The sequence below is a fragment of the Vulpes lagopus genome, chromosome 4 (assembly GCF_018345385.1).
Source record: "Vulpes lagopus strain Blue_001 chromosome 4, ASM1834538v1, whole genome shotgun sequence".
Lineage (NCBI taxonomy): Eukaryota > Metazoa > Chordata > Mammalia > Carnivora > Canidae > Vulpes > Vulpes lagopus.
Window position 1 is genome coordinate 42,893,825 of NC_054827.1, and position 27,752 is coordinate 42,921,576.

Here is a 27,752-nt window from a genome sequence, read left to right on the forward strand (position 1 = left end):
TATCGCCAGTGACCATCAGAACCACGATTATGATCTCTCTTCGCAATAAAAGTAATGTTCCAAAGGGGAAAAAAAATCCTCTAGAAATCTCAACTTCTCAGGATGCCTGGGGGGCTCAGCAGCTGAGCATCTGTCTTTGACTCAGGAAGTGATCCCGGGGTCCCGGGATCGAGTCCCACATCAGTCTCCCTGCATGGAGCCTACTTCTCCCTCTGCCTGTGTCTCTGCCTCTGTCTCTCTCATGAATGAATGAAGGAGTCTTTAGAAACCTCAACTTCTTTCTCACTCAACCATCCGCCAAGGGCAGGAACACAGCCAGCTCCCCCTCTGAAGGCAGCTGTCCCAGGGGGACCCCAGGGAGACAGGTCTCCCAAACGGTGGCCCCTGGAGCGGGGGGCAGCAGCCATCCCTGGCCTGGCACGAGGTGACAGACACGAAGGACTGGTGCCCCTCCACGGTGCTCCCGTGCAGGAGGACACGGTGCTTCTCAGCCCAGAGCTCTTGAGCACTTGAGTGTAGAGACACAAGGCTCCATAAACCTGTCTGGCCCTGGAACTCACTCCCCCTACCCCTGCTGTACCGAGCACACTCAGGTCCCACCACAGCTCACCAGGAGCAGGGCTGGTTCCCGTACACCCCAGCAAGCCTCACGCCCACGCACCCTGGGTCACAGCACAAGTCCTCAAGGGGACACAGTCATCGGGAGGGTCGGGGGCGGCGAACAAGCTGGTGTAACGCTCTGTATTTTGTCATCCCACAAACCATTTCATCCGTGATAAGGTGGTGAGAACACCCAGCCCATTTCCTGCCCACACAGGCCTCGAGCATTGCCCCTGGGTAGGGACTGAGCACACAGAATTCCAGTACTCACAGCCCCAGGCTTTCCAGAGCAATCCATCGCAAAGGCCGAGTTTAGGATTTAAGAAGAGAACTAGAAGCTCAAAAATGTGTATCTTTTAGTGTGAATGTATCGATGATTTCTATTTATTTTTTATTTATTTTTTATTTTGTTTTTAGGAAAAGCAAAAAATAAAACCCTGAAAAACTGTCCTAGGTTGTGGCGGTTAAGCCTTACCAAGACTGTTATTCCATATCACGTAGCTCACTTCCTCAGGTGTCACTGTGAGATCGGGCTCCTGCTCATACGGCATCACAGACAGAGACTCCTCAGGGCACTGGCGCTGCAAACTCATCCCACACATCCCTGCGCCTGGTTTGGTGGCCGCACCTCAGCGCACACTGCCACCTGGAAACAACGCTGTTGATAAAGTCTCTGGGCAGGTGCTGTTGGCTCTTTAAAAGCTGCTCAATTGTCGAAATAAGCCAATCGGAGAAAGACAAATACCAGGTGATTTCATGTGTGGAATTTAAGAAACAAATGGGGGGGGCAGTGGGGGGACAAGCCGGGATCCCTGGGTGGCTCAGTGGTTTGGTGCCTGCCTTCGGCCCAGGGCATGGTCCTGGGGTCCTGGGGTCAAGTTCCACATCGGGCTCCCTGCATGGATGGAGCTTGCTTCTCCCTCTGCCTCTCTCTCTCTCTCTCTCTCTCTCATGAATAAATAAAAATAAAAATCTTTAAAAAAAAAAAGACAAGCCAAAAAATGGGTCGCAAGGTGGGGGGGAGGTGAGAGCAGGGATTACAGAGCACACTCATCACGATAAGCATTGAGTACTGTGCAGAGTTGTTGAATCACTATATTGTACACCTGAAACTAATATAACCCTGTATGTTAACTACACGGGAATTAAAATTAAGACTTAATTAAAAAGGGGCTCCTGACTGGCTCAGTCTGAAGAGTGTGCAATGCCTGATCTCATGGTTGTGAGTTCAAACCCTACTTTGGGTGTAGAAAAAATATAAAAAAATAATAAAACAATTTTTTGAGATTTTATTTATTCATGAGAGACAAAGAGAGGCAGAGACATAGGCAGAGGAAGAAACCGGCTCCCTGCGGGGAGTCCAATGAGGGACTTGATCCCAGGACCCCCGGATCACGACCTAAGCCAAAGGCAGATCCTCAACTGCTGAGCCACAAGCATCCCACAAAATGATAAAATCTTAAAAAAAAAAAAAAAAAACCTTAATTTTAAAAAGTTACTCAACAGTCAAACAGGACATGAGCTGTGTTTTTCTAGAAGGTTTATAATGCTGCTCATCTCCACCATTAGGAGCCATTTAAGTCGTGTGTCCTACCGCAATAATAACATCCTCAACTCTCGGAGACCGGCAATTCTATCATGCAATTATGTTTCGATTACCTATAAAGTTTAATTTACTATGGACATAAGACCTAATGCATAAACATCAAAATGTACTAATTCAGCTCAAGAAGACAACCACACAATCCAAAACCCAAGTTCATAAACTAGCCCAACTGAGACGATACCCGTCAACAGAGTATCACCAGTCACCTGCACCTTTCTAGCTTATTTCTCTAGCTAGCTTATTTCTTTTTTTTAATATTTTATTTATTTATTCATGAGAGACACAGAGAGAGAGGCAGAGACACATGCAGAAGGAGAAGCGGGATCCCTGCAGGGAGCCCGATGCAGGACTCGATCCTGGACCCCCGGATCACGCCCTGAGCCAAAGGCAGATGCTCCACCACTGAGCCACCCAGGCGTCCCACATCTCTTCTTTCCACCAAACTCCCCTTCTGGGAGTGGGGACCAGAGACCCCTCTGGCCAGGTCACCGTCAGCTCACCAGGTAAGGGGGAGGGTAGATGGAGACAGAAGTGACCTGGTGTCAATGGGACCAAGAGCCTGGGGCTGTGAACTCAGGATTTCAAGCGACCTGTTCTCTGCTCCATCCCCCAGCAACACTGCACTAGTAACACAGAGCACCCCTCCTGAAACACTTCATCATCAGGGCGCAGGCACAGCTGTCAAGCACAAAGCAGAAGCAGGAAAAAAAGATTATATTCAAGACCAAAGTACACCTGGTGGTAAACTATTCAACATTTATCTGCAGTAAGTGCTAATGTAGCCAAGGGTAAATTAAGTGGAGCTCTGATCAATTATTACAGCTGATCTGACCCCTTAATATTGAAAACATAGCCAGGGCCTATCATTTAGGTTTTTGACATCATAAACCCTTAGGTTTCTAATTATTGACTTTTTAACAATTTAAAATTATATTCCTTTTTATCAATTAAAAATTCTGAAACTTTTGGTAGCAAATCCTACTAAAGTAATATATATTTGTGCCCACCCACACATAATTAGAAGTCTTCCATAGAAGCCCAAGCTAAAAACCAAAGGGTAAACACCTGAGAAATCAACCAGGGGATAAAGAGCTTACTTTTGAGCTGTAACACAGGGTAAAGAACTGGCATTTCAACATGAGAAAACTCCTTCCATGATACCAATATCAAGCTATAGTTTCTTCTCTCCTTTTTAAAAAGATTTATTTCCCTCTGACCATGTGAAATTGATGTAATTGCCAATTAGAGACCCCCACAATTATTTTGCCAATCAATTTATATTTCTACTTAACAAGCCTGACAGCAACTTTTAAAAGAAACATCATGAAATATTCTTCAATTAAGTTAAGAATTATTTAACAGATAAATATTCTTAATGGGGCTCTCTTGTGGTTTTAAATAAGCTGTGCACTTGATTAACCTCACAAGCTTGTTTGGCACAACCGTAATTTTTACAAATGAGATAGAATGGAGGGATCATAAAGAATGAATTAATCACAGAATGATCGGTACTTCAGTCACATGAGAGCTCTTTGTTCATATTAGTTAAGTTGGAGAATGAACTGGCTATTGCTACCATAAAATACACCCAGACCTTCCAGATTTCTGCAGGGCGGTTTCTTCCACTGGCTTCTTGGTAACGGTGCCAACAATGACTGCCGTGGAGGGGAGCCTGCACCCCGAGACCTGCTACAGCATCACACGTCCACCTTCTTGCTACACAGAACACCTACCAGAGCTACATTTTAGACTGAGATTTTATTAGAAGTCTTGAGGTAATGATAGTGTCCCAGACACTCAAAAACCAGCTTTCATATAAAGTTACCCAAACACATAATGCTTCTCAGTAGAGAGCACACACAGCCTGGGAAAACCAGGGAGGAGTGTGTGTGAACAGGAATCCAGTTCAGTATTTACTGTGCACTTACCATGTGCTAGGCAGTGGAAGGTTCCGGGGTCACAAAGGTCAGTCCCCCGATTTCAAGAACCTCAGTCTGGGCAGGGAGGTAGGGCATCTCTGGTGCATGGACAAGGAGAAGCTGGCTTGATAGGAGAGGTCAAAGGCAGCTTCGTCCAGAAGGGATGCTGGGGCCCTCCTGAGAAAGGGAACCCTTCTGGGAGCCGGTGGTTCCAGGACGCTGGCACCATCAGTGGTACCGAATCTCAGTGCATTCAACTAAAGCTCATCTGCAGAACATGCATGACCCAGACCAAAGACATCCTCGTGTTGGTTGTAAAAGGATGGCTCGCAGCACAGAGCTGGTTGGGAAGACAGCTGCTGAACAGGCGGCACAGGGAGGCTTTTAGGTGGATAATAAAAGTGATTCAATTACATCAACAATGTGATCTTAAAAGGCCAGGTAATGTTTAGATCCTACGACTCCATACAGAGGGCTTTTTAAGAAATATTTTCCTACTGAAAGTTCTAAAGGCCATTTAGCACAGGAACCTAAAATTCTTTTCTCCCGCCAAAACTGTTTTTTAATGCAGTTGTGATGAGTAGGGTTCTCAGGACACAATAATTGCTTTATAACAGAATAACAATGGCTGAAATTTATTGAATACTTACTATGGGCCCATTGTGGCTCAAAGTGCTCCAACAACTCTTTTTATCTTACTTGCCTTATGAAATACAACAGTCAATGCACATGACCAAACATACATTGGCAAAGCATTATGAACAAAAATGAAAATAACTCAACATCAAATGTCCTTTATGATAGCTTCCTAGAACACATTCCTCACCAAGGGGTTTGGATTAGACGGGGAATATTTGATAGCTCCTTGTGGCCATTTCCAATCTCTTTTTATTCCAGTATCTTATGGGAATCATTCGAGAGACCCATGCCACCGGGTCTGACTGCCCCGCCCCCACCTGGTTGGGGTTATCCTTGCACTTTTACTAGGATGGTTATGAAAGCACACTTTAGAACAGACGGAGCAATGACTCTGTTTCCTAGCTGGGCTCATGAGCATGTACTGAATTTTTCAGCCATGGTTTTCTACCTAGAAAATGGGGATCATATAATTCTGATGTCCTAGGGCTGTTAAAACTGAATTAGGTCATGTGTAGTCTGCACTTAGCAAAGTCCCACCTCGCACAGCGCTCTTGCTACCATGTGTCGCATGCACATGCGTGTCTGAAGGCAGAGAGCAGCCCGAACTCGGTGTGATCAAGACACTGGAGAAACCATGAGAAACCAAGACAGTCCCGTGATCCTGAGAAGCAGCAAAGCCCAGGGGGAAACAGAGAAACAGTTCAGACAAAGTAAGAACCAAGGGGTCTGAGACTCTCCAGTGGGAAGACAGAGAGTCTGGGGTCACTGACCATCAATCAAGAATAAGCAGCAGGGACTGCCAACTGCATGGGAAACTCAGATCTCACCAGGCTGGGCAGAGAATTTCATTATTATTCTCATACTTGTTTCTAAACTTAAATAATAGAACTAAATGTTTCTTTATGAGGGCAAATTTTCAGAGAATAAAACCTACTTCATGACTTGGAAGAAATAGCGTAGATCATAGTTTGTAAAGTAACATCAGTATGACATGAAGAATGGAGCAACACTAACTCTCAATTTAGCAAAGGATCTTTCAAGCCAGCGACCAACTCGGCAAACGTCAGAACAGCTACTAGCAGCTTAGCAATGACTGTGAATTCCCAGGAAGAGGCACTGGAAATCCGCAGGGGCGCCCGTCATGTGGGCATCCGCAGTGCTTCTGGGGACGCGGTGGTGGCTGAGGATGGGCCGTCCTTGTCACTCTGGGAAATTTCCTTCCCCAAACTTGGTACCTATCACGAGATCCTCCTGTGAGGTGAGGTCATTCTTTAAAAGAAGTAAGGACACAAAAGGGAAAACCAAAAGACGGGCACAGCACAACAGGAAATCTTTATAAAGAGTCTAACCGCTTTTATTACAATGGTGCAAGGCAGCATTTCATCCAACAGTCACCAACAGCAAACCGGCATCTTCTATAAAACAGTTCCAGAAAGTTCAAACAGGAAGATGAAAAGATACATTATCTGTAATGATTCTCATACAACAGTGTTTAGTGTTGAAACTTCATGTCACTCCAATAAAGTATAGTCAGTGTCTAGCAAACATGTGGCAAAAAAAGTTCGCTGTTTTATTTTGTTTGCCTACACACATATCAGAACATGCCTCACAATTAAAAACGTTTTTTTACGGCACTCCATGACACCAATATCTATTCGTGCTTAGGATCAGCCAGTTGTACCAAATACCAGAAAATACAAAATGATAGGAAATATAAACATCAATTTGTATTTCAAGTTTATAACATTTTATTTACAAAAATAGGCCGGGGGGGGGAAGGGTCTGCAGCCCCATATTCTCTCCTGGGGGGACTATTTTGCGTCATCTTCTGAGTTTTTTTATTTCCTTACAATTTTGAAAGTCGAAGGTGAATTCCTTCAGAATTCAATTCACCAACTAGAAGCTGGGGAGGCGGGGAGGCAGGGAGGTGGGGGCGGGCAGAGGAGTGACAGGAGGGGACGGCCGTCGGACAGCGGGCACACGGATGGCGTGCACTGGACTGCCTCATGCACTTGGCGACGCAAGCACGCTTCTCGACATCGACACCAGACGCCATTATTTACAGGAGCTGCGGTCTTGTCCGGGCTCTGACAGAACCTGCTCACCAGCACGACGGGACCGGGTGACCGTGTCGAGGTAACGCTAAGACATGACTCCAAAGACAGGATTGTGACGGCAGATGCTGGGGCCATACTCCTCGTAGTCCTTCTTGGTGTGGCACACCTGAAAGAACTCGGGCTGGGGTTGGGGGGGGAGTGATTAGCAAATAGGCCTTTCAGGAACAGGTAAGACTCATAAACCATGCCACAAGCAAGGGATTCTCCTGACCTGACACCCCTGCTCCACGGCCAGAGCACTGCAGGAAGGCTTGTGCCCCTCTGAGGGCCTGGGCTACAGTGCTGGAGTTTATTTCATTTCTTTAAAATATATCCAACTTCCACTTGGGATCAACTACATGCTCACCCTAATGAGCAATTTACTAGTTATTCACAAATTTGAGGAAAAAAAGGAATAATTGCTTTAAAAAGTCACTGGAATTAATGATTAATGCAAGACATCTGAGGTTATTTCTGGAATTCACTTATCCATATTACCTGTAACCCCTAATTAGCAAGGATGAATCCTGCTGTGCAGTGGGAATCACCACTATGTTTTATGTCTCTTAGAACTACAAGTGCCACTGTTGAGAGCCATGCACAATTAGAACACACGCTATTTATTTAACCTTCACAGGACAGTATTTATTCAAACTCAACAAAGAACGCAGAAATGAAAATACAGAATAATCTAGAAAAGGACTTACAGTTGAGGCCAGCATTGAGCCTCCAAACCACACTGCATAGCGCTGCATATGATGTGTTATCACCTGAACCTCCACAGGCTTGGGCTAGAAAGTAGAGTAAGGAACAGTTACCTCCCAAGGCAAATGACAGGTCCTCTAATAGCCTCTCAGCAGAAAGAGGACGCTGTGCTCAAGGTGCTGACCAACGTGGGGCCTCTGCCTAACCCGTGGCACGAGGCCCATCCCTTATGTTCAGCCACATGTGGCCTCTGAGGAAGGCTCTGAGCAGCTCCTGCTGTGACTCTGCCCAGCCCCCAGGCCCCAGGCCCCCAGCCCACCCCCAACCCTGGCCCCAGCTCCCCTACACTGCCCAACCCCCAGCCCCCAACCCCCAGCCCAGGTGCTGCAGAGAACATAGCACAAAAGTCAAAGAGGGCTTATCTTTCACCATGCTGAAGGCATTTTAAACAGCAAAAAATCCAAGCCATTAACCTGATTTTTTTTTTACTAAACAAACAAGATATGTTAGCATCACAGAGCCAGTCCCAAATACCATCAAGTGTCCCAAAACTACTGTGAGAAATACCCCTTTGTCAAGAGTGTGCATTTGCTCTCCCGATCCCATACCAAAGCCCAATCCAGCTCACTAAGGGTGATTATCTTAGAGGAACACATGCTATGGCCCTGCTACTGTCAGTTATCTCTGTTTAATGAGAACATTTCTGAAGTACATCAAAGACCCTCCCTGTAAACTGATCCCCTTTCCCTAGATGCCCCTCATCACACAACAGGCCTGATCCCCTGCAATACAAAGAAACTCTGCAGGCAGGACAGTGGCACAGGGGGTCAGCTTGGCCCCGAGGTGGCTGCAGCCAGCCCAGCAGGTCCACCAGCCTTAGCGCTTACACTCCTGGTAAGCTACACTCCTGGTAGCCGTTCAGGTAACAAATCTCTGACTGTAATTCATAGTGCCGCTGAAAGACTGATGAACCTGTGCCTACTTTAGGCCACAGACAGGGGACCCTGCTGGTACTCTGTGAGAGGGAGAGCTAGCGGCCTGGGGGGGGGGGGGGGGGGAGGAAGGAGGGAGGGAAAGCCTGGGAGGAAGAAGGGAGGCAGGGAGGGCCTGGGAGGGAAGGAAGGAGAGCCTGAGAGGGAGGGGGGAGGGGTGGGTAAGCAGGCCCAGGAGGGAAGGAAGGAGGGAGGGAAGGAGGGAGAAGAGCCTGGGAGAGAGGGAGGGAGGGAGGGAGGGAGGGAGGGAGGGGAGGAGGAAGAGTCTGGGTGGCAGGGAGGGTGATCAGGCCCAGGAGAAAGGAGGCAGGGAGGGAGGAGGGAGGGTGAGCAGGCCTAAGAGGAAGAAAGGGAGGGAGGGCCCTGGGAGAGAGGCCAGTCAGGTCTCAGGCCCCGTCCCCCTCCTACCTTGATTCGGCCCCCGCTCAGCTCCTCACTGAGTCTCAGCCTGGCATCCACCACCCGCTTCAGATCTCTCTGCAGCCGCCGACCAAAGTCCCTGAACATCGTGGAGCCTCCTGAAAGAACGACATTCTAAAAGACACAAGCAGAGGGGTTTCCTTTGATGACATCACCCCCACTCTGGCCTGGCACCCGCCCCACTGCTCCCACCACCACACCGCAACCATGCTAAGGTGGCGGTAGGTCGGAGCAAAGCCTAGGCAAGCAGGGTGCAGGTGCTCTTGGCACCCATCACCCAGCAGTGGCCTAGGGTGGTTCTCCACACACTCCCTGGACAAGAGCGTCACCAGCACTGGGCCAAACTGTGACTAATACACCAACTTGCTATGATGACCTAAGGCCACATTAGCAGTCTCTTTAGTTATTTTGCCTTAATAATTACTGGGGGGAGGATGGGCTTTCATTTACTATATGAACTGACTTAGAGCCGGGGACAAAGGTGCCTTGGGGGCTGCCCACTGGCCTCCCCCCACAGGCTGCTCAGTGGCCAAACAGTAGCCTGGGCGGGAGGAGAAGGGGGGCTTGTGACATCCCCTATCAGATTTCCAGGACATAAACGTCATGTGCTCTTGGGCTACAGGATATTGTTTAGGACACGAAAGCAAAAGTGAGTATATCTGACAACCTTTTTTTTTTCTTTTAACAGAAAACATCACTTGAGAAAGCTGTATACATGGAAAATGAAGCGACCCTTCCTGGAGCCAGGAAGCCCTAGCTGAAGATCCTGCGTGCCCACTGAACGCAGGAGAGCTGCCCGGCTCCCCCCAAGGTCACGCCCGGAGCACTGGGGTGACGGCAGGACTCCTCAGGGAGCTCGCCTCCCCAGCTGTCATGGAACAGGAAGGGGGAGCCTCCCCTCCCATCCCTGCTGACCCGGTCACAGGTGACAGGACAACACCGCGCTCCTGAGCCAGTGCTGAGGGGACCAAGACTGCCCCGTGTTGCTGACTCAAGTGGGCCACCTTAGACCCTGCAGAGGCTTGGGGCTGCGTCTCCTGCCTGGGGGTCTGCGCCACAGAGGTGGCACCATCATGACCCCTCAGCGGCCGGCCCGTCCACCAGCACACGCCCTGCGGTCACCAGGCCAAGGCTGCCAGCCGCCTTAGCTGGGGACAGGCCAGGGAAACTCAGGGAGCAGCCATAAAACTGAACCAACATGTTCTCACATCTCCAAAGCCTCACGTACACCTACTTTTAAGAGAGGATCCATGGGCGCCTGGGCAGCTCAGGGGGGTGAGGGTCCAACTCTTGATTTCAGCTCAGGTCAGGGTCTCAGGGTCTTGAGATCCAGCTCTGCTTCAGGCTCTGCGCTGCGCAGTGGAGTCAGCTCAAGAGTCTCTCTCTCTCTGCCCCACCCCCTGTTCACGCGCCCCCGCTCTCTCTCTCTCTCTCTCTTTTCTCTGTCAAGTAAATAAATCTTAAGAAGAGAAAGAGAACCTGAGCGTGGCCTTTACGGCCAGGAATGAGGGGTGATTCTGAGCTAAGGCGTGCACGGCCCTCCCCAGGAGCAGCCCAATAGAAGCCCAGGCCCTAAGCAACACCAGGGTGTGGCCCTTGCACCCCCTCCTTCCAACCTCCTACTGAAAGGAAAATGACGCTGCCCTTGGCAGACCCCTGAGCTGGGGGGGCCTCCCCAAAGAACACCCAGTAACAAACACACCACATGAAACACCGGTAAGGACTCCTTGCCCCCCAGAATTGTGCGCACACAGCCAGCCTTCACCCGTGCACATCAGTGTGCGTAAACTTGTTTGCTCTCAGAAAACCGTGGGCTCCACGCCCAGGGAGCCCAGCCTGCTGCCTCTTCCGTATCGTGAGGGGCACTCGTCCACTGACACCACTGCCACCCGCCCCCCCACAGACACACAGACTCAGGCACCTGTCTGTTCCCCACAAGTTGCAAACCCTGATGTCTCGAGCAACATCCTGCCCCACGATCCACGTCATGAAGAATCACTGTCACACTCCATCTCCTTGGGGAAAACTGTGTCAGGAACAACAGGAGATGGTCTGGTTCCTGTCAGAGTCCAGGGGCAGCCACCACAGCCGCAGCTACAGATACACAGACTTGGGGTCACCCAGGTGCTGACGCTCATGTCCTACACCCCAAGAGGTGAGGTCCGCAGGACCAAGTCCCTGATAGGGCAATCCCAAATAAAGCAGAATGATGGTCTTCTGACCCCATCTCCTGTCAGAGAGGTGTTGTCACCTGGTGACACAAACCACTTATCTGTTTGCCGTAAACAATCACAACTTGAAAGCACTCTTAATATTTTGGTCATCAGATGCCAGAACAAGCCTCAACTGGCAATGGTCCTGCTTTCTAAACACTGGTCAGTCCAGCTGGCCACCTTCTGGAAGGAAAGCCCTCAGCTGACATCAAGGAAGAATTAAGCAAGAACTGGGGGAGGGGCAGGGACAGCATATGCCCGACAAGTGACAATTCTAAGTGTGCCTTTAGCGATTAGTTTTTTGCTATTGTTTTCCAGTTACTTTTATTTCTAAATCCCACCACAGACAACTCCTCTAAAACCTTTCCAGGCTACATCTGCTACAGGCCTGCTCTGCGGCAGAGAGCTCAAAGCAACCACGGGGTATGCGGTGGCCCAAGGGTTCCTGAGGTCAACCAGGCTGTCTGTGAGCACCCCACCGACCCGCCTCGGCGTGGGCAAGAGGCCACAGTGGCCCCTCTGTGAGTTCATCCAGCCCTTGAATGACTATCAAAGATATGGAACTGCTTTTAACCAAACACCCAATAGTATCGGCCAAGAAGGTTGATATGAGTTGATATCAACCCAATCTCTAAATCAGTGGCTGTTCTTCTGAGGGGGAACCTGAAGGACATGTAGGGCCTTCCCGCTTCTGTCAGACAACTGTCAGTCAGGTTCCCCACCTTCAGAACGGGCCAGGGACGGGGCCTCACATGGAGACAGCGCATAAGATAGTCCGTGAAGGCCTAAGGCAGCTTCTCTTGGTTATCAGGGTCAGGAAAACTTACTGGCTTTGACCACATGCCTCAGAGGCCCTGTGCTCCAGTGATAGGCCTTCCCTGATGTGTGGACAGAAGCATGCTGTGTCCACTCTGTCCTTGTCCCACCCTGCTGTGCTACTCGGTGAGCCCCATCTTCCCTCACCTTACTGCTCTCAAACTCTGTCCTCAAACTCTGCTGGCTGAGGGGTGGGCGGGTGGCAAGCTGCTGGGGGGCAGACAAACACAGGGAAGCTGAAGCACAGAGAATGGGGCAAATAGCCAGACAAGATGAGGTTACAAAAGAATGCCTCATCTTTCTTTGAATTCCTTTTTTCCCTCCTCCCTTCCCGGCACAACCAACCTCGACAGCCTGGAGTCAGCTGTAAGCATCAGGGGCCTCCTACGCTCTTCCATGCACACCTGTTCTCACAGGGGCCAACAAGAATACCTCGTGGAGCAGAAACTGTAACTGGGTGGGTTCATTCACAGGCTGGAAGAAGGTGTCCGAATCTCTGGAATCTAGAGATTCTCAAAGGGGCCTGAGATCTCAAAAAAGCGAGAAGATGTAAAAGATGAAACTTTAAAACGCAACTTCCTATCACTGTGGAGATTTACATTTTAAAAAGTTAAAACTTTACATCTCTTGAAAGCATCTTAAAGTTGTTCATTTCAGATTTTTCTCTAAAAAGGAAATGTTTGTTTCTTACATAAGAAACTGCTCTGTGACTGAATCTTTGTTATTGCCTGAGGTGCCCAGGAAGGTCCCCGCGAGGTCAAGCTGTGGATGCACTCAACCGGCAGTGATGTGGCCCCACGAGCAGGGTCCCTGCACCTAGCGGCACTCCCCCCAAGCACCCACCCACCACCGCTAAGGGGAGCTACATATGTGCACCCACCCAACAGGCCCCTGAAAGAGAGATGAGACATTTTGGGAGCAGGCATCCATCTCAAGAGGATCTGTAAGGCCAGGTCACACCCAATGACAGGTAAAAGACAGACAAGCCCCTTTTCCACTGCTCTGCTTGTTATCTGGAATTACTTCGTCCTCATTTCATAATGGGTTGGAGCTCCATCCACACCATTATTATACTCTGTCACAGTTACTATGGTCAAAGTCGGTGAACTCAGACACCACACAACATAGGGAAACCTGAAGAGAATACCAGCGTGAATGCCGACAAGATCAGGATAGCCCTATCCATCAGGAAGATTCAGGAGAAGTCAGAAAATTCAGAAAATAATGTTATAAGCGCAGAAAGTACTCAGGAAATGATAGGAATGTGGAATAGGACACATAGCAAAGGAGCAGAACTAAAAAGACTGAATCAGGGGTGGTCTGAACTCAGGTTGTACTGAGATTTACTTACATAGAACGCTCTGTGTCAATGTATATTTAAAGTTCACGGTACGACCAGAGATGAAGAAAAGCAAGTCCCTGAACTAAGTCAAGTCAGTTAAGACACTCAAAGGGACAAATGGTAAGACAAAACACCAATAGGTCCCCCTGGTGGACAGGATGACTCTCACTGACCATGGGAAATGGGCAGGATGGCTCTCGCTGACCATAAGTGGACAGGATATCTCTTGGTTTTTTTGTTTTTTAAGATTTTAGTTATTTATTCATGAGAGACACAGAGAGAGAGAGGCAGAGACACAGGCAGAGGGAGAAGCAGGCTCCATGCAGGGAGCCCGATGTGGGACTCGATCACAGGACCCCAGGATCATGACCTGAGATGAAGGCAGACACTCAACACTGAGCCACCCAGGTGTCCCCCCAGGGTGGCTCTTGTTGATCATAGCAATGGACAAGATAAATCCCACGGACCATGGTAAGTGGACAAGATGGCTCTCATTGACCATGGTAAATGGACAAGATGGCTCTCATTGACTATAGTAAATGGACAGGATGACCCTCACTGACCATGGTAAGTAGACAGGGTGGATCCCACTGACTATAGTAAATGGACAACATGGCTCTCATTGACCATGGTAAATAGACAGGATGGCTCTCGGGGACCAGAATAAATAGACAAGATGGTTTTCATTGACCAGGACAGGTGGACAATATAGTTCTCATCGACCATTATAAGTGGACAAGCTGGCTCTCACTGACCACAGTAATGACTGAGGATGGCTCTCATTCACCAGGTCAACTAAGTATCACTTTATGAGACCTTACTGGCTATTGTGATTTCACTCTAAATCTTTCCCCATTTCTGCCCTAGAAGAGATCATCTGTATCTAGCAGATTATAAGGCTTCTTCTGTTGATTTTGTTGTGGGAGAAAATAGATTAAATACAAAATACAGTACTTGGTAAAACACAGCTAGGTTGACACTAAGTCCCAGGAGTGATGCCTGAACTTAACAATGATTCTATCTTCTTGACTAAGGTATACACAGGGATCTGTGCACAGGGCTCTTAATAATTTTAAATCATCACATCAATCAAACTAGTACTTCATCTAGAATGACCATTTATTTTTCAAGTAAATTTCTACTTACATTTCAAACAAGATAAGCACAGTAAACTAGCTTTAAAAAAATCACTGTTAATGGTTATTTTAATATATTTGATCCTACTTTTTTGGAAAAGACAAACAAGTTGATATAATGGATTTTTTTTTTACTTTTTATTTGAAAAGAAAAAACTTCATTTGGAAATAAGTAATTTCAAGGTAGCAAAAGTGGTACACACCCTTTATTCAGATATACCTGCTGCTAATAACACTTTACCACATCTGCTCCATCATTTGCACTCTTCTTCTACACACACACACACACACACACACTTTTTTAATCGTTTGAGAGTAAGTTATATGCATTATGGTCCTTTATTCCTGAATACTTCGGTGTGTATCTATTAAAAATAGGGACATTCTCAGGGAGACTGGGTGGCTCAGTTGGTTAAGTGTCTGCCTTTGGCTCAGGTCACAATCCTAGGGTCCTGGGATGGAGTCTCGTATCATGCTACCGGCTCAGCAAGGAATCTGCTTCTCCCTTTCCCTCTGCCCCTCACCTCTGCTTGTGCTTTTTTCTTTCTCTCAAATAAGTAAATAAAATCTTTAAAAAATAAAAATAAAAACATGAGGCCAGCATCACCTTAATTCCAAAACCAACAAAGACCCCACCAAAAAGGAGAATTACAGACCAATATCCCTGATGAACATGGACGCAAAAATTCTCAACAAGATACTAGCCAATAGGATCCAACAGTACATTAAGAAAATTATTCACCATGACCAAGTAGGATTCATCCCCGGGACACAAGGCTGGTTCAACACTCGTAAAACCATCAATGTGATTCATCGTATCAGCAAGAGAAAAACCAAGAACCATATGATCCTCTCATTAGATGCAGAGAAAGCATTTGACAAAATACAGCATCCATTCCTGATCAAAACTCTTCAGAGTGTAGGGATAGAGGGAACTTTCCTCGACATCTTAAAAGCCATCTACAAAAAGCCCACAGCAAATATCATTCTCAATGGGGAAGCACTGGGAGCCTTTCCCCTAAGATCAGGAACAAGACAGGGATGTCCACTCTCACCACTGCTATTCAGCATAGTACTGGAAGTCCTCGCCTCAGCAATCAGACAACAAAAAGACATTAAAGGCATTCAAATTGGCAAAGAAGAAGTCAAACTCTCCCTCTTCACCGATGACATGATACTCTACATAGAAAACCCAAAAGCCTCCACCCCAAGATTGCTAGAACTCATACAGCAATTTGGTAGCGTGGCAGGATACAAAAATCAATGCCGAGAAATCAGTGGCATTTTTATACACTAACAATAAGACTGAAGAAAGAGAAATTAAGGAGTCAATCCCATTTACAATTGCACCCAAAAGCATAAGATACCTAGGAATAAAGCTAACCAAAGAGGTAAAGGATCTATACCCTAAAAACTATAGAACACTTCTGAAAGAAATTGAGGAAGACACAAAGAGATGGAAAAATATTCCATGCTCATGGATTGGCAGAATTAATATTGTGAAAATGTCAATGTTACCCAGGGCAATTTACGCGTTTAATGCAATCCCTATCAAAATACCATGGACTTTCTTCAGAGAGTTAGAACACATTATTTTAAGATTTGTGTGGAATCAGAAAAGACCCTGAATAGCCAGGGGAATTTTAAAAAAGAAAACCATAGCTGGGGGCATCACAATGCCAGATTTCAGGTTGTACTACAAAGCTGTGGTCATCAAGACAGTGTGGTACTGGCACAAAAACAGACACATAGATCAATGGAACAGAACAGAGAACCCAGAAGTGGACCCTCAACTTTATGGTCAACTAATATTCGATAAAGGAGGAAAGACTATCCACTGGAAGGACAGTCTCTTCAATAAATGGTGCTGGGAAAATTGGACATCCACATGCAGAAGAATGAAACTAGACTACTCTCTTTCACCATACACAAAGATAAACTCAAAATGGATGAAAGATCTAAATGTGAGACAAGATTCCATCAAAATCCTAGAGGAGAACACAGGCAACACCCTTTCTGAACTCAGCCACAGTAACTTCTTGCAAGATACATCCACAAAGGCAAAAGAAACAAAAGCAAAAATGAACTATTGGGACTTCATCAAGATAAGAAGCTTTTGCACAGCAAAGGATACAGATCAACAAAACTAAAAGACAACCTACAGAACGGGAGAAGATATTAGCAAATGACATATCAGATAAAGGGTTAGTTTCCAAGATCTATAAAGAACTTATTAAACTCAACACCAAAGAAACAAACAATCCAATCATGAAATGGGCAAAGGACATGAAGAGAAATCTCACAGAGGAAGACATAGACATGGCCAACATGCACATGAGAAAATGCTCTGCATCACTTGCCATCAGGGAAATACAAATCAAAACCACAATGAGATACCACCTCACACCAGTGAGAAAATTAACATGGGGAAAATTAACAAGGCAGGAAACCACAAATGTTGGAGAGGATGTGGAGAAAAGGGAACCCTCTTACACTGCTGGTGGGAATGTGAAATGGTGCAGCCACTCTGGAAAATTGTGTGGAGGTTCCTCAAAGAGTTAAAAATAGACCTGCCCTACGACCCAGCAATTGCACTGTTGGGGATTTACCTCAAAGATACAGATGCAATGAAACGCCGGGACACCTGCATCCCGATGTTTCTATCAGCAATGGCCACAATAGCCAAACTGTGGAAGGAGCCTCGGTGTCCATCGAAAGATGAATGGATAAAGAAGATGTGGTTTATGTATACAATGGAATATTACTCAGCCATTAGAAACGACAAATACCCACCATTTGCTTCAACGTGGATGGAACTGGAGGGTATTATGCTGAGTGAAATAAGTCAATCGGAGAAGGACAAACATTATATGTTCTCATTCATTTGGGGAATATAAATAATAGTGAAAGGGAATATAAGGGAAAGGAGAAGAAATGGGTAGGAAATATCAGAAAGGGAGACAGAACATAAAGACTCCTAACTCTGGGAAACAAACTAGGGGTGGTGGAAGGGGAGGAGGGTAGGGGGTGGGGGTGAATGGGTGACGGGCACTGAGGGGGGCACTTGACGGGATGAGCACTGGGTGTTATTCTGTATGTTGGCAAATTGAACACCAATAAAAAATAAATTTATAATAAAAAATAAAGTAAAATAAAATAACAAGAGAGGGACACCTGGGTGGCGCAGTGATTGAACATCTACCTTCAGCTCAGGGTGTGATCCCGGGTCCAGGGATCGAGTCCCACATCGAGCTCCCTGTGAGAAGCTTGCTTCTCCCTCTGCCTATGTCTCTGCCTCTATGTGTCTCTCATGAACAAATAAATAAAATCTTAAAAATAAAAACTAAATAAAATAAAAATAGAGACATTCTTACATTACCACAGCACAACTATTAACTTTGTAAACTTATATGAACACAAAACTTGTGTCCAATCTATTATCCTTATTCTGGTTTTGTCACTTGACCTAATTAATAGTCTTTATAGGATTTTTATTTCTCCAGTCCAGGATCCGGTCTAGGGTTATTGCAATTATTTGTCATATCTCTGTAATGCAATTATTTGTCATATCTCTGTAACCTATTTTTTAATTAAGAAATAATTCACCAGAGTATGAACATGGATGTTCATTATGATACTTTAGAAATACTGCAAGATCTTGAGTTGCCTTCAGAGAAAGAATATGTAAGATTTTTCCACTCATGCAATAAAAGTGGTGTATACATGCACCCAAATGATTTTAGACAAAGTTGCCAAAGCACTTCAATAGAGAAAGAACCCTCTTTTTCAACAAATGAGGCTAGAATAACTGATACCCATGGGAGGATGTGAACACTTATTCACCAGGGACTTCATGTACACAATGTAATTCAGAATGGATTAGACTTGAATGAAAAAGCTAGAACTATAGAATCTCTAGAAGAAAATGTTTTCTAATCTTGATATAGATTAAATGTTAAATGTTTTCTACTTTGATGTAGGCAAAAAATTTCCTTGATGGCACATTAAAAAAACATTAACCATAAAAGATAAAAATGGATAAATCAGACTTCATAAAATGAAAAATTTCTGTTCTTCAAAAGATATCACCACAAAACTGGGGCCCTGACTCGCTCAGTTAGTGGAGTAAGCGATTCCTGATCTCAGGCCATGAGTTCAAGCCCCACGTTGAGGGTAGAGATTACAAGTAAATAAATAAATACACAAACAAATGAACAAAAGATATCACTAAGAAAATGAAGAGACAAGCCAGAGACTAGGAAAAAAATATTTGCAATACACATATCTGGCAAAGGACTTCTATCCAGAATAAAAAAATAACTCTCACGCAGCCCGAGTGGTTCAGTGGTTTAGCACCATCTTCAGCCCAGGGCACAATCCTGGAGTCCCGGGATTGAGTCCCACGTCGGGCTCCAGCATGGAACCTGCTTCTCCCTCGGCCTGTGCCTCTGCCTCTCTCTGTCTCTCATGATTAAAAATAAATAAAATCTTTTAAAAAATAACTCTTATAACTCAATAAAACAAATAATAAAATAGGCAAAAAGGTTAAACATTTCCTAAAAGAAGGTACACAAATGACCAATAAGGACATGAAAAGACAGTCAACAGCATCTGGAATCAGGATCATACTAATCAAATCCACTACACACCAAGTTCAGGTTAAGATAGGAACAAACAAAACTCTTACACGTTGTCAGTGGAAGCGTAAAGTGCACAGCCACTTGGGGGAAAATCTGCTGGTCTTTACAAAGTTAGACATACACTTACCGTATGACAAAGCAATTGCAGTCCTGGGTATTTGCCCAAGGAAAACAAAACATATATCCACACAGACTTGAACCCAAATGTTCAGAGCAGATTTTTTTGTGGTAGCCAAAAACTGGAAACAAGCCAAATAACATACCAGTGGGGAAGATACATTGTGAGGTATCATACAGCAGGTGCTAAGTGGTATGTTTATGACCCAAAGCACTGAGTACCAGAAACAGAGGACACCTGTATGATTCTACTGGCATGCAACCCCAGAAAGTCAAATCTGACCTGCAGTGACAAGGAGCAGGTCAGGGCTCTGCAGCACTAGGCTGAGGGTGGGGACGGGGACCTCGTCCAGGTGAATTCAAAGTTGAATTTTTACAAACAGGGCAATGTAATAGAAAGTGATGGAGGAAGGATTGTGGTGAATGGAGGACTCACCCAAGGGGTGGCCCCCACCCTGAGGCACACAACAGCAAGAAGCCTGAGGCTCCCTGGTCTCCGGCTCCTCCCTGCATTACTATCTGCTATGTGAGGAACGAAGCACACGGTCCAATCCAAGTGTACTAAACACTGACTCCCATGTGCTGCTGTGCACAATGGAAAAACAGGCCTTGTGGCTCAGGCCCACCCAGGAGCAAGCTCCAGGCCTCACCCCAGTTCCAAGCCTTGCTCTGAGCTGAGAAATTCTAACATGACCCAGTAACCTCAAAGGACTTATGGTGAACGAACCCTTGATCCCAGCCCACTCTCCCCTAATCCTGGACCCAGCTCAGGTTCCTCCACTCAGCGACTGCTGCTAAATTCTCTCCTTGCCATCATGCTGCACTTCCATCTAAAATGCAGGCTTTCCCTTGGACTTAAGCTCTATTTTGCACAAGAACTTGAGCCTCCAAGCCAGAGAGGTCCCCATGTGGGCACAGACTAGGGTGACCAGTCCCATGGAAGGCTGATAAGAACAGAGCTGCCTGGCAGGAGCATCCCACTGATAAAGGCTTCACTGCCCCAGGGCGCAACACCCACCCACCCACAGCACCCTTCTTGCTGATCCTGACACAACTGATTCCCACGCCCCGCGGCCTGGCAGCAGTTCTCAGGGCACAGGGAGCCCACCACACAGAATGGAGGGGGACAGAGTCTAAAGGAAGATATGCTTACTGTTGATACTGCATACAGCAGAAAGCTAGGCTATGAAATCCTTTTGCCTGAAAGGAATATGTGGCAAGAGCAAGGAAACGACTAGAGAACTACATTCTACAAAATGAGCAAACATGGATTTGAGTGATGCTGTGTTCCCGACAGGCATTCCAAGCTCTTCCCAGCCTGAACCCCAACCCCTGTCCTACTCCACAAGCGCCAAGAAATGACACTCCTGTCTATATGGGGCTCACCCTCTCCTCCACTGGTTCTGAGACCAAAGGGCTCACCTCTCCAGACTTCAATTTCCTCCTCTGCAAAATAACATAACCATGTAGCCCACAGGGTTGTTAAGAAAACTGCAGGAGGTGATGTGTGAGCAGCACCTGGCACGGGGCTGGTCCAGAGCAGGGGCACTCATGCCTCCCAACACTGGTGGGGCTGTCACCCACCCTGGGCCACACTCAGGACTGAGCAGTACACATCTGTCCAGCCCCCGAGATCCATCTACACTCTCTGCACTCCATCACTCAGCACAGGGCACAGAAGGCAGTCGGTCCTGAACAAAACATTTGTGGGTGAGTGGAGGGACCCAAGGGTGAGGGGTGTTTGCTTTACTGAACTCTGGAATAAAGGGAGAAAGGGAAGAGAACGGACTCCAGCAAGTAATTCAGGAGCCACAGATAAGAATAACTGATGGTCTCTACTGCGTTGTTGAACCTCAGTAATCTCATGCTCCTCCCCAAGGCACAGGATGAGATTGGCCCCGGGGGGCATTCAGGACTGTCCGGAGACATCTGTGATAGTCAGGGCGGAAACTGCGATGCTCCTGGCACCCAGCAGGTACACGCCAGGCAGGCTGTGGACCCTCTCAGCGTACACAGGGCAGCCCACAGGAGAGGATCTGGCCCAAATGTCCAGAGCACCAAGCAAGGAAACTCTGCTCCGGTGCTAAGCAACAAAACCAAAGAGACCTGCATAGCAGCAAAGCCAGGGGGCATCAGGGAAGGGGTGCCCACTCTGCAGCTAATTCCAGCTGAACAACCATCCCCAAAACAGCAGCTGCTGCAAAGAGAGAGCCAAGGAAACTAGGAAAATCCCTGGGAATTTGAAAAATAGAAAAGTCCATTAGCTGGAGCCCTGCATGGACACTGAAGACCCATCCACCTGGCCCGGGTGCAGGGGCATCTGGAACATTGCCAGCGGTCATTCAACAGAACACGGCAAGGTGCTGACAGCCTGGTGCTGGCGAAAGCACTTCCACATCCCAACTCGCACACCTTCCCAACAGCGGCACAAGGTGGGGACCAGCCTGCCAGACCTGCTGGTGAGGACACCAAGGCCTGGAGAGGTCAAGCAGCTGCCAAGGTCACCTAACTGAACAAACCCTGAGCCCCAGACCCCAGTGCTCACGGCATCCCTCCAATGACAGGGCACGTGGAACTGCTGCACCAGACGGACCAGGAGCTGAGGCCCACCTGCCACTGCACTGGGTCTGGCCGCCTACACCACCGCCCACCCCATTCAACCAAACTGCCCTCAGGGCTCCTCACCACCTTCCTTCTCAAGTCCCACAGGACCCTCAACCTCTCTCCAAGAGCAGCTCCACAGAACCTGTCCAAAACCGGGTGCCCCCGGCACACACTATGAAGCCGGGCAGCAAGCCTCCTGCACAGCGCCCCCACCCCCACCCGCGCACAGCACAGCACAGCACAGCGTAATGGGGTGGGCGCAGCCACAAAAATTACAACTGTAGAGGGGAAAGCAAGTCCGGCCTGGGGCAGCCAAAGCCAACTGACCTACCACCTCCTAAGAGCAAAACGCTCACCGTGGATACACAGCCACCACAGCCAAAGCAGCAGGGATTAGAGGACACAGTAACTCAGGTCCGTCCAGAGGAAAGAGGATGGATGAATTCTCACAATCGTCGACCGGCTGGACATTACAAACAGGAAATCAAAAATTGATTTTTTTTCCTCTACTAACCAAGAAAAAGCTTTCTCATCTCAACATTCAACTATAAAAATGTACCTTTGCCCCCACCCCAACCAAACTTTGAGTGGAAGAGTTCTACAAAGACAAGAAGGCAGACCTCACCTCGCCAGCCAACCTTTAGGCCAGCCAGCTGTCACCTGTCATCGTGCTGCTCTTGTGCATGATGACGCCAGAAACAAATCACACAAGGAGCCCAAGGAGGAGCCCATCCTGAGCCCCTCGGCCACGCTGGCCCCGGGCCACTCCGCAGTGTGAACCGCGTCGTTCTCACCAATGGACCACCCACTCTGCCAAGAAACAGCACAGCTAAGAGTTGGCCCTTCGCGCTTGACACATATCCCGGGGGTTCCTAAGAATGGGGACAGACAGGACAGACGGAAGCCATTACCAGGAGAAGCAGGCAGCCACAAGGAGGCGGCGCCCTCTGCCTGGATACCCCCAGCACTTCCCACCTGCCACCTGCAGCCTGCGAGCAAAGAAGCTGGTTTCCTAAGTAGTGCCTCAGGAGCAGTAAAGATTACCTGAACTTGCTATTTTCAACCCAAGTGAGTGTTCAGAGAGCTATCCCGACATTTCAGTTTTGCTTTTAGGCAGCACCTGTTCAGTTTACTGCCTGTTTCACTTTCAGAGCGAGGCGGGGGGGTGGGGGCAGCCAGGAACAGAGAGGAATCGGTGGAAGGACCAATATACGCATCCTTGCCATCTCACTGCGGAGGCCACAGTGACAGCACTCACAGCGATGGTTCTGTGCTCAGAGCACGAGCAACGCCGCATGGTGTTCCCGATCCATTCCCACACAGAGGAGTAAGTAAACATCCTCCATTCTGTCCACAGGTTACCACAAATAATGAAATTTTCATATTCTCCAATCAACCCCCTTACTTACAGAAAAAAAACAGACCCATGAAGGAGACAGAGAGCTCACAGCAAGCACCCAGCACAGAGAAAGCACTTAACATGCCCAACTTATCTAACATCACTTGCAAAGTTAAGGAAAAAAAAACAGTGTCTATCACTACTTTCACTGTCTGCAAAGCACAGGTCAACATGACCCCTTAAGGTAAGATGTTGAACTCAATGTTTATTTTAACAGTTTAACACCTCTTTACTGGGCCTGGTTTTCGAAACATGTTTTTCACCAAGATTCTAGATTTGGTCTTAATTAAGCCCAAACTCCATAGGAGCACATATAAAGCCCCCTACCCCCTTTTTTTAAGATTTACTTGAGAGAGAGCACCTGAGCAGATGGGGAGGCGGCAGAGGGAGAGGGAGAAGCCAGCTCCCCACTGAGCAGGAGCCCGACACGGGGCTCAATGCCAGGACATTGGGACCATGACCCTGAGCCCCCCAGGCGCCCCTACAAAGGCCGTCCTGACCTCGCTGGAGTCTAGAGCCCAGCTGTCTCATGGCCACGCCCACCTGGCCTCCGTGGCTGTGCACCATGGCACCTGTCCCAGAAAGCCAGTGCTCATCACCTCTTCAGGACTCACAATACCTCCCTCCCACCTTCTGCCCAAGCAGCAAAGGTGGCCGTCTCTGAGCTCACAAAGCTCTCTGTACTCCATGCATTTGTCCAGCAATACCTACTGACAGCCTACTGTGCACCAGAAACTGTTGGTCAGGGCTGAAGCTAACAGGTCAAAACGGGGAAGACACCAGAGATAAGGGCTGTGCAGGGCAAGGGAGGGTGAAATAGGTGTAGGAGCAGGGCAGACATGCTACTTTCAGCATGGTCAGAAGCCTCGTTAGAAGATGACATTTGAACAAGGAGTGGAAGGTATTGAGGAAGTCAGGTAGATACCTGGAAGAATTTCCCAGACAAAAGGAGTAGCAGGTACAAAGGCCCTGTGGTGGAAGCATGTTTGGTGTGTTTGTGAAACAGCAAGAAGGGAACAGAGGAGTCCAGACAGAGTGAAATGAGGCAGACAGGAAGAGCATGACATGGGCTTCTGAATTAACAGACCAGGTCACAGGGAGCTGTAGCCCTTACAGGACCAGCCTGGGATCTGAGAGAGCCAAGAAGGCTCTGGAAGGTCTTTGTCACAGGGCCTGATCTGACTGAGATGTTAACAGTACCTGTCTGGCCCTGCACTGAGGCTGAGTCAGAAGGGAGCCCAGTAAAGGACACTAATCTAGCTGGCCAAAGATGACAGTGGCTGGCACCGGGGTAGCAGCACACTTGGCAGTGAGAGATGCTTAGTTTGCACATGGCCTGAGAACATAACAGAACCTGATGAGGGGTAATGTGCAGTATGAGAGATAAAAGGAGTCAAGAAGACAATTTCCAAAGTTTCTGGCCTAAAACCTCACTGGAAGGGTGGAGCTACCACTAACCACAGGTGGCAGGGGTTTGAGGGGAAGATGGAGAACTCAGCTCAGGGTCTGCCAGACACCCGTGGGGGTGGAAGACGACAGCTGGTAGACAAGCCTGCAGTCTGGGCTGCGGGCCCCGAGTCTGGAGTCATCAGAGGACAAACAGTACAGCACAAGAAGGGAGTGGACAGAGCCACAAAGAGAAGGGCCCAGGAGCCCCATGTGGGGAGCAGCAGGGCAGGAAGGTGTGCGGGGGGTGGGGGGTGCTCCCAGGTGCCCTCGCTAACACATGGAGGTCACAGTGCCCATGCAGGAGCAGCACGGGGAGAGCCATGAGGGTGAAATCATGTCTGGAATATGCCGAGGAGAGAAATGTGAGGACAAGTGCACAGAAAAGCTTCCCAGGGCTTCTGCTGCACAAGAAGCGTGGGGGGGGGGGGGGGGTAGGTGCAGAGGGCTAAGACAGCTTCAAGGAGTTATGGCCTATTCCAAGCTGACTGGAAGGAGCCCCAGGGCAAGGGGTGACCACAGGAGTGACATTCAGGGGGAAGCATCCTCAAGTTTCTAGAGGGGAGGGGCCACAGGTGAGAATGGGAGGGGCTGCTAAGGCAGAAGGTGTGGATCTTCGGGGGCCATAGACCCCTCCCCACAATAATGCTCTAAAATGCATAAAATAAAATATGTAGGATCACCAAGGAAAACAATTATGCTGAAAAACAATTATCAAAAATCAAAAATATCAAGAGAACTTTCTAATGCGTGACTGTGATTTATGCGCTTCTCACTGAGCAACAAGAGCTAGCGGCAGGTTTCCTGAAGAAGTGATGTGCTCAAAACAACAGGTGACAGTATTAGCCACCACAGCTGGAATGTGGCATGACACCACAGGCACGACATCTAGCTAGTGATGGTGATTCCTTCTGCTTCTCACGCTGCACATCTACTTCTGAAAATCCTGTTGGTTCTAACCCCAAAACAGGACTCAAATCTGACCATTCCACAAGACCTCCATGACTATGTCTTCTGGGCGGTGGGGGTAACCTACCAGCTTGTTCGCGCCTTCAGTCCTGAGCCTACATTCTACTTCCAACATGGCAGCCATGACTGTTGTGTCAGAGCATGTCGTATCAGGTCACTGCCATACTTAGACCCCTCCAGGGTCTTCTCAGCTCTCTTGGGGCTTAAGACAAAGCCCTTCCAACAGTTCACAAGACCCACGGCCACTATGCAGATTGTGCACTGCATAATTCCAGGGCTGCCATTCACTTAGACCAAGGGTTGGCAACTCCATTCATGAACCCAAATTGGGCCAGTGACTGTTCTAGTACAGCTTAGGAGCTCAGAATGGCTTTTGCATTTCTAAAGGGGGGGAGCACAAGAATAATACTTCATGACACATGGAAATTGCAAGTCCGTGTCACCCACTACTTGGAGACTCACTTGGCCATGCCCCAAGCCCGCCACCCCCATCCTCTGCTGCTCCAGCTTCCTGAGCACTTCCGTATTTTACCCACATACTGATTTGTGTCGAATGCCCCCACAAGAGTGTAACCATCACAATGGCAGGGATTTTTTTTCCCTGTTTTGATCACAGCTGACCCCACAGGACCCAGAACAATGACCAGCACACAGCGGGTTCCCCACAAGTACTGCTCAATGAGTATGTGAACTGAGGGACCATGTAGGGCCCATGCAGCCACCAGGCATCCCCCTGCCAAGGTGTGATCACTCAGAGCCTCCCCTTGCCTCAGCCACCCCTTCTCCCACTGGTGAAAGGCTCTCCTGCCCTGGACTGTCAATCACTCGGCTTCAGCTGAGGAGAAATCTCTCCCCCTTGTATGTTCTTACTGCATAGTCTTTACTAATGCCAAGAAGAAAAACTCAAAATGCACTAATCTGCTGAAAGTCCTATCAAGTCTGACTGCTGATTTACTAAGTCACAGAATCCCTCCCTTCCCTCGTAACTCAGTCAATTCAAATAGAAAAATGCATATTTCATACAACTACTTTACTGGAATAAAACAGAACTGCAGCATTTCCTCTGAACTAAACCCACATCAATAACCTGTCATATCCAATTCCCGGTCTGCCACACTATGAGCAGTAATCAACATTCATGCACTCAGCAGAGGGCAGTTACCATGCTACAGCAGGAACTGCCCCATCCAAGCCTCATAACAACATTAAGTACATATCAGTTTATTATTTATTTACCCTTACAGATTAAAGTAGTCAAATAACTGGCCCAAAGCCACACAGCTAGTAAGTTGCACATTGGACTCCAAAGCCCATAGAATAACAGCATATGATAAAATAATAATATTTACTTAGTATTAACTGTAGTATGTACTGCGCTTTATCATTTGTCAGGATTATCTCAGCACATCCTCATGGTAATTCCATGAGACAGTCACACTAATTATGCCCATCCTACAGCAAAGGAAGCAGAGGCTGGGAGAGCCAGAATAATCACTGCCCTGTCATGATGCTCCCAAGTGGCTCAGGCAAAATGGTAACACGGCAGTTTGGCTCTGGAGCCTACATTCTTTCTTTTTTTTTTAGTATTTTCTTTCTTTATTTGAGAGAAAGATAGAAAGAGCACAAGCTTAGGGAAGGGGCAGAGGGAGAGGGAGAAGCAAGCTTCCTGCTGAGCAGGGAGCTGGATCCGAGGACCCCAGGATCATGACCTGAGCCAAAGGCAGCTGCTTAACAGACTGAGCCACCCAGGCATCCCTGGAGCCTACACTCTTAAGCATACTTTTCCAGAAATGTCATACAAAAGCCAACATTCGATGTGATTCATTCTAAAGGCAGTATAATTTAGAAAACAGACCAGGTGATTCTCCATCACAGAGAAAGCAACAGTCAATTTCCTGGGTGCCAGCAGTCAGGACACTCTAGACAGTCACCTTCCCAATCAGTACCCGACAGTATACCTCCTGCAAGCCCACTGAGATTTTGACTAGAAATCCACCAGTGATCAAAGACCCGCTGACCCAGACAAGCACCTGTTGGGCTCCTGTCCACAAATTCTCTCATCAGAACCAGCCAGCTCAGAAAGCATCACTAAT

The 27,752-nt window shown here is 47.7% G+C and overlaps 1 protein-coding gene across 6 annotated transcripts in view; it reads right to left on the minus strand.

Annotated features, from left to right (window-relative positions):
* Nucleotides 1-6,100: 6,100 nt before the first annotated feature.
* ACTR3B (actin related protein 3B) overlaps nucleotides 6,101-27,752 on the minus strand; it is an 86,080-nt gene continuing 64,428 nt past the window's right edge. For all 6 annotated transcript variants that reach the window (XM_041752701.1, XM_041752695.1, XM_041752700.1 and 3 more), the window contains 3 exons: nucleotides 8,966-9,091; nucleotides 7,568-7,651; nucleotides 6,101-7,002 (listed from right to left, as the gene is read on the minus strand). In XM_041752701.1, coding sequence (XP_041608635.1) covers nucleotides 6,907-7,002; nucleotides 7,568-7,651; nucleotides 8,966-9,091 — 306 coding nt within the window. In that variant the 3' untranslated portion in view covers nucleotides 6,101-6,906. The remainder of the gene's footprint in view (nucleotides 7,003-7,567; nucleotides 7,652-8,965; nucleotides 9,092-27,752) is intronic.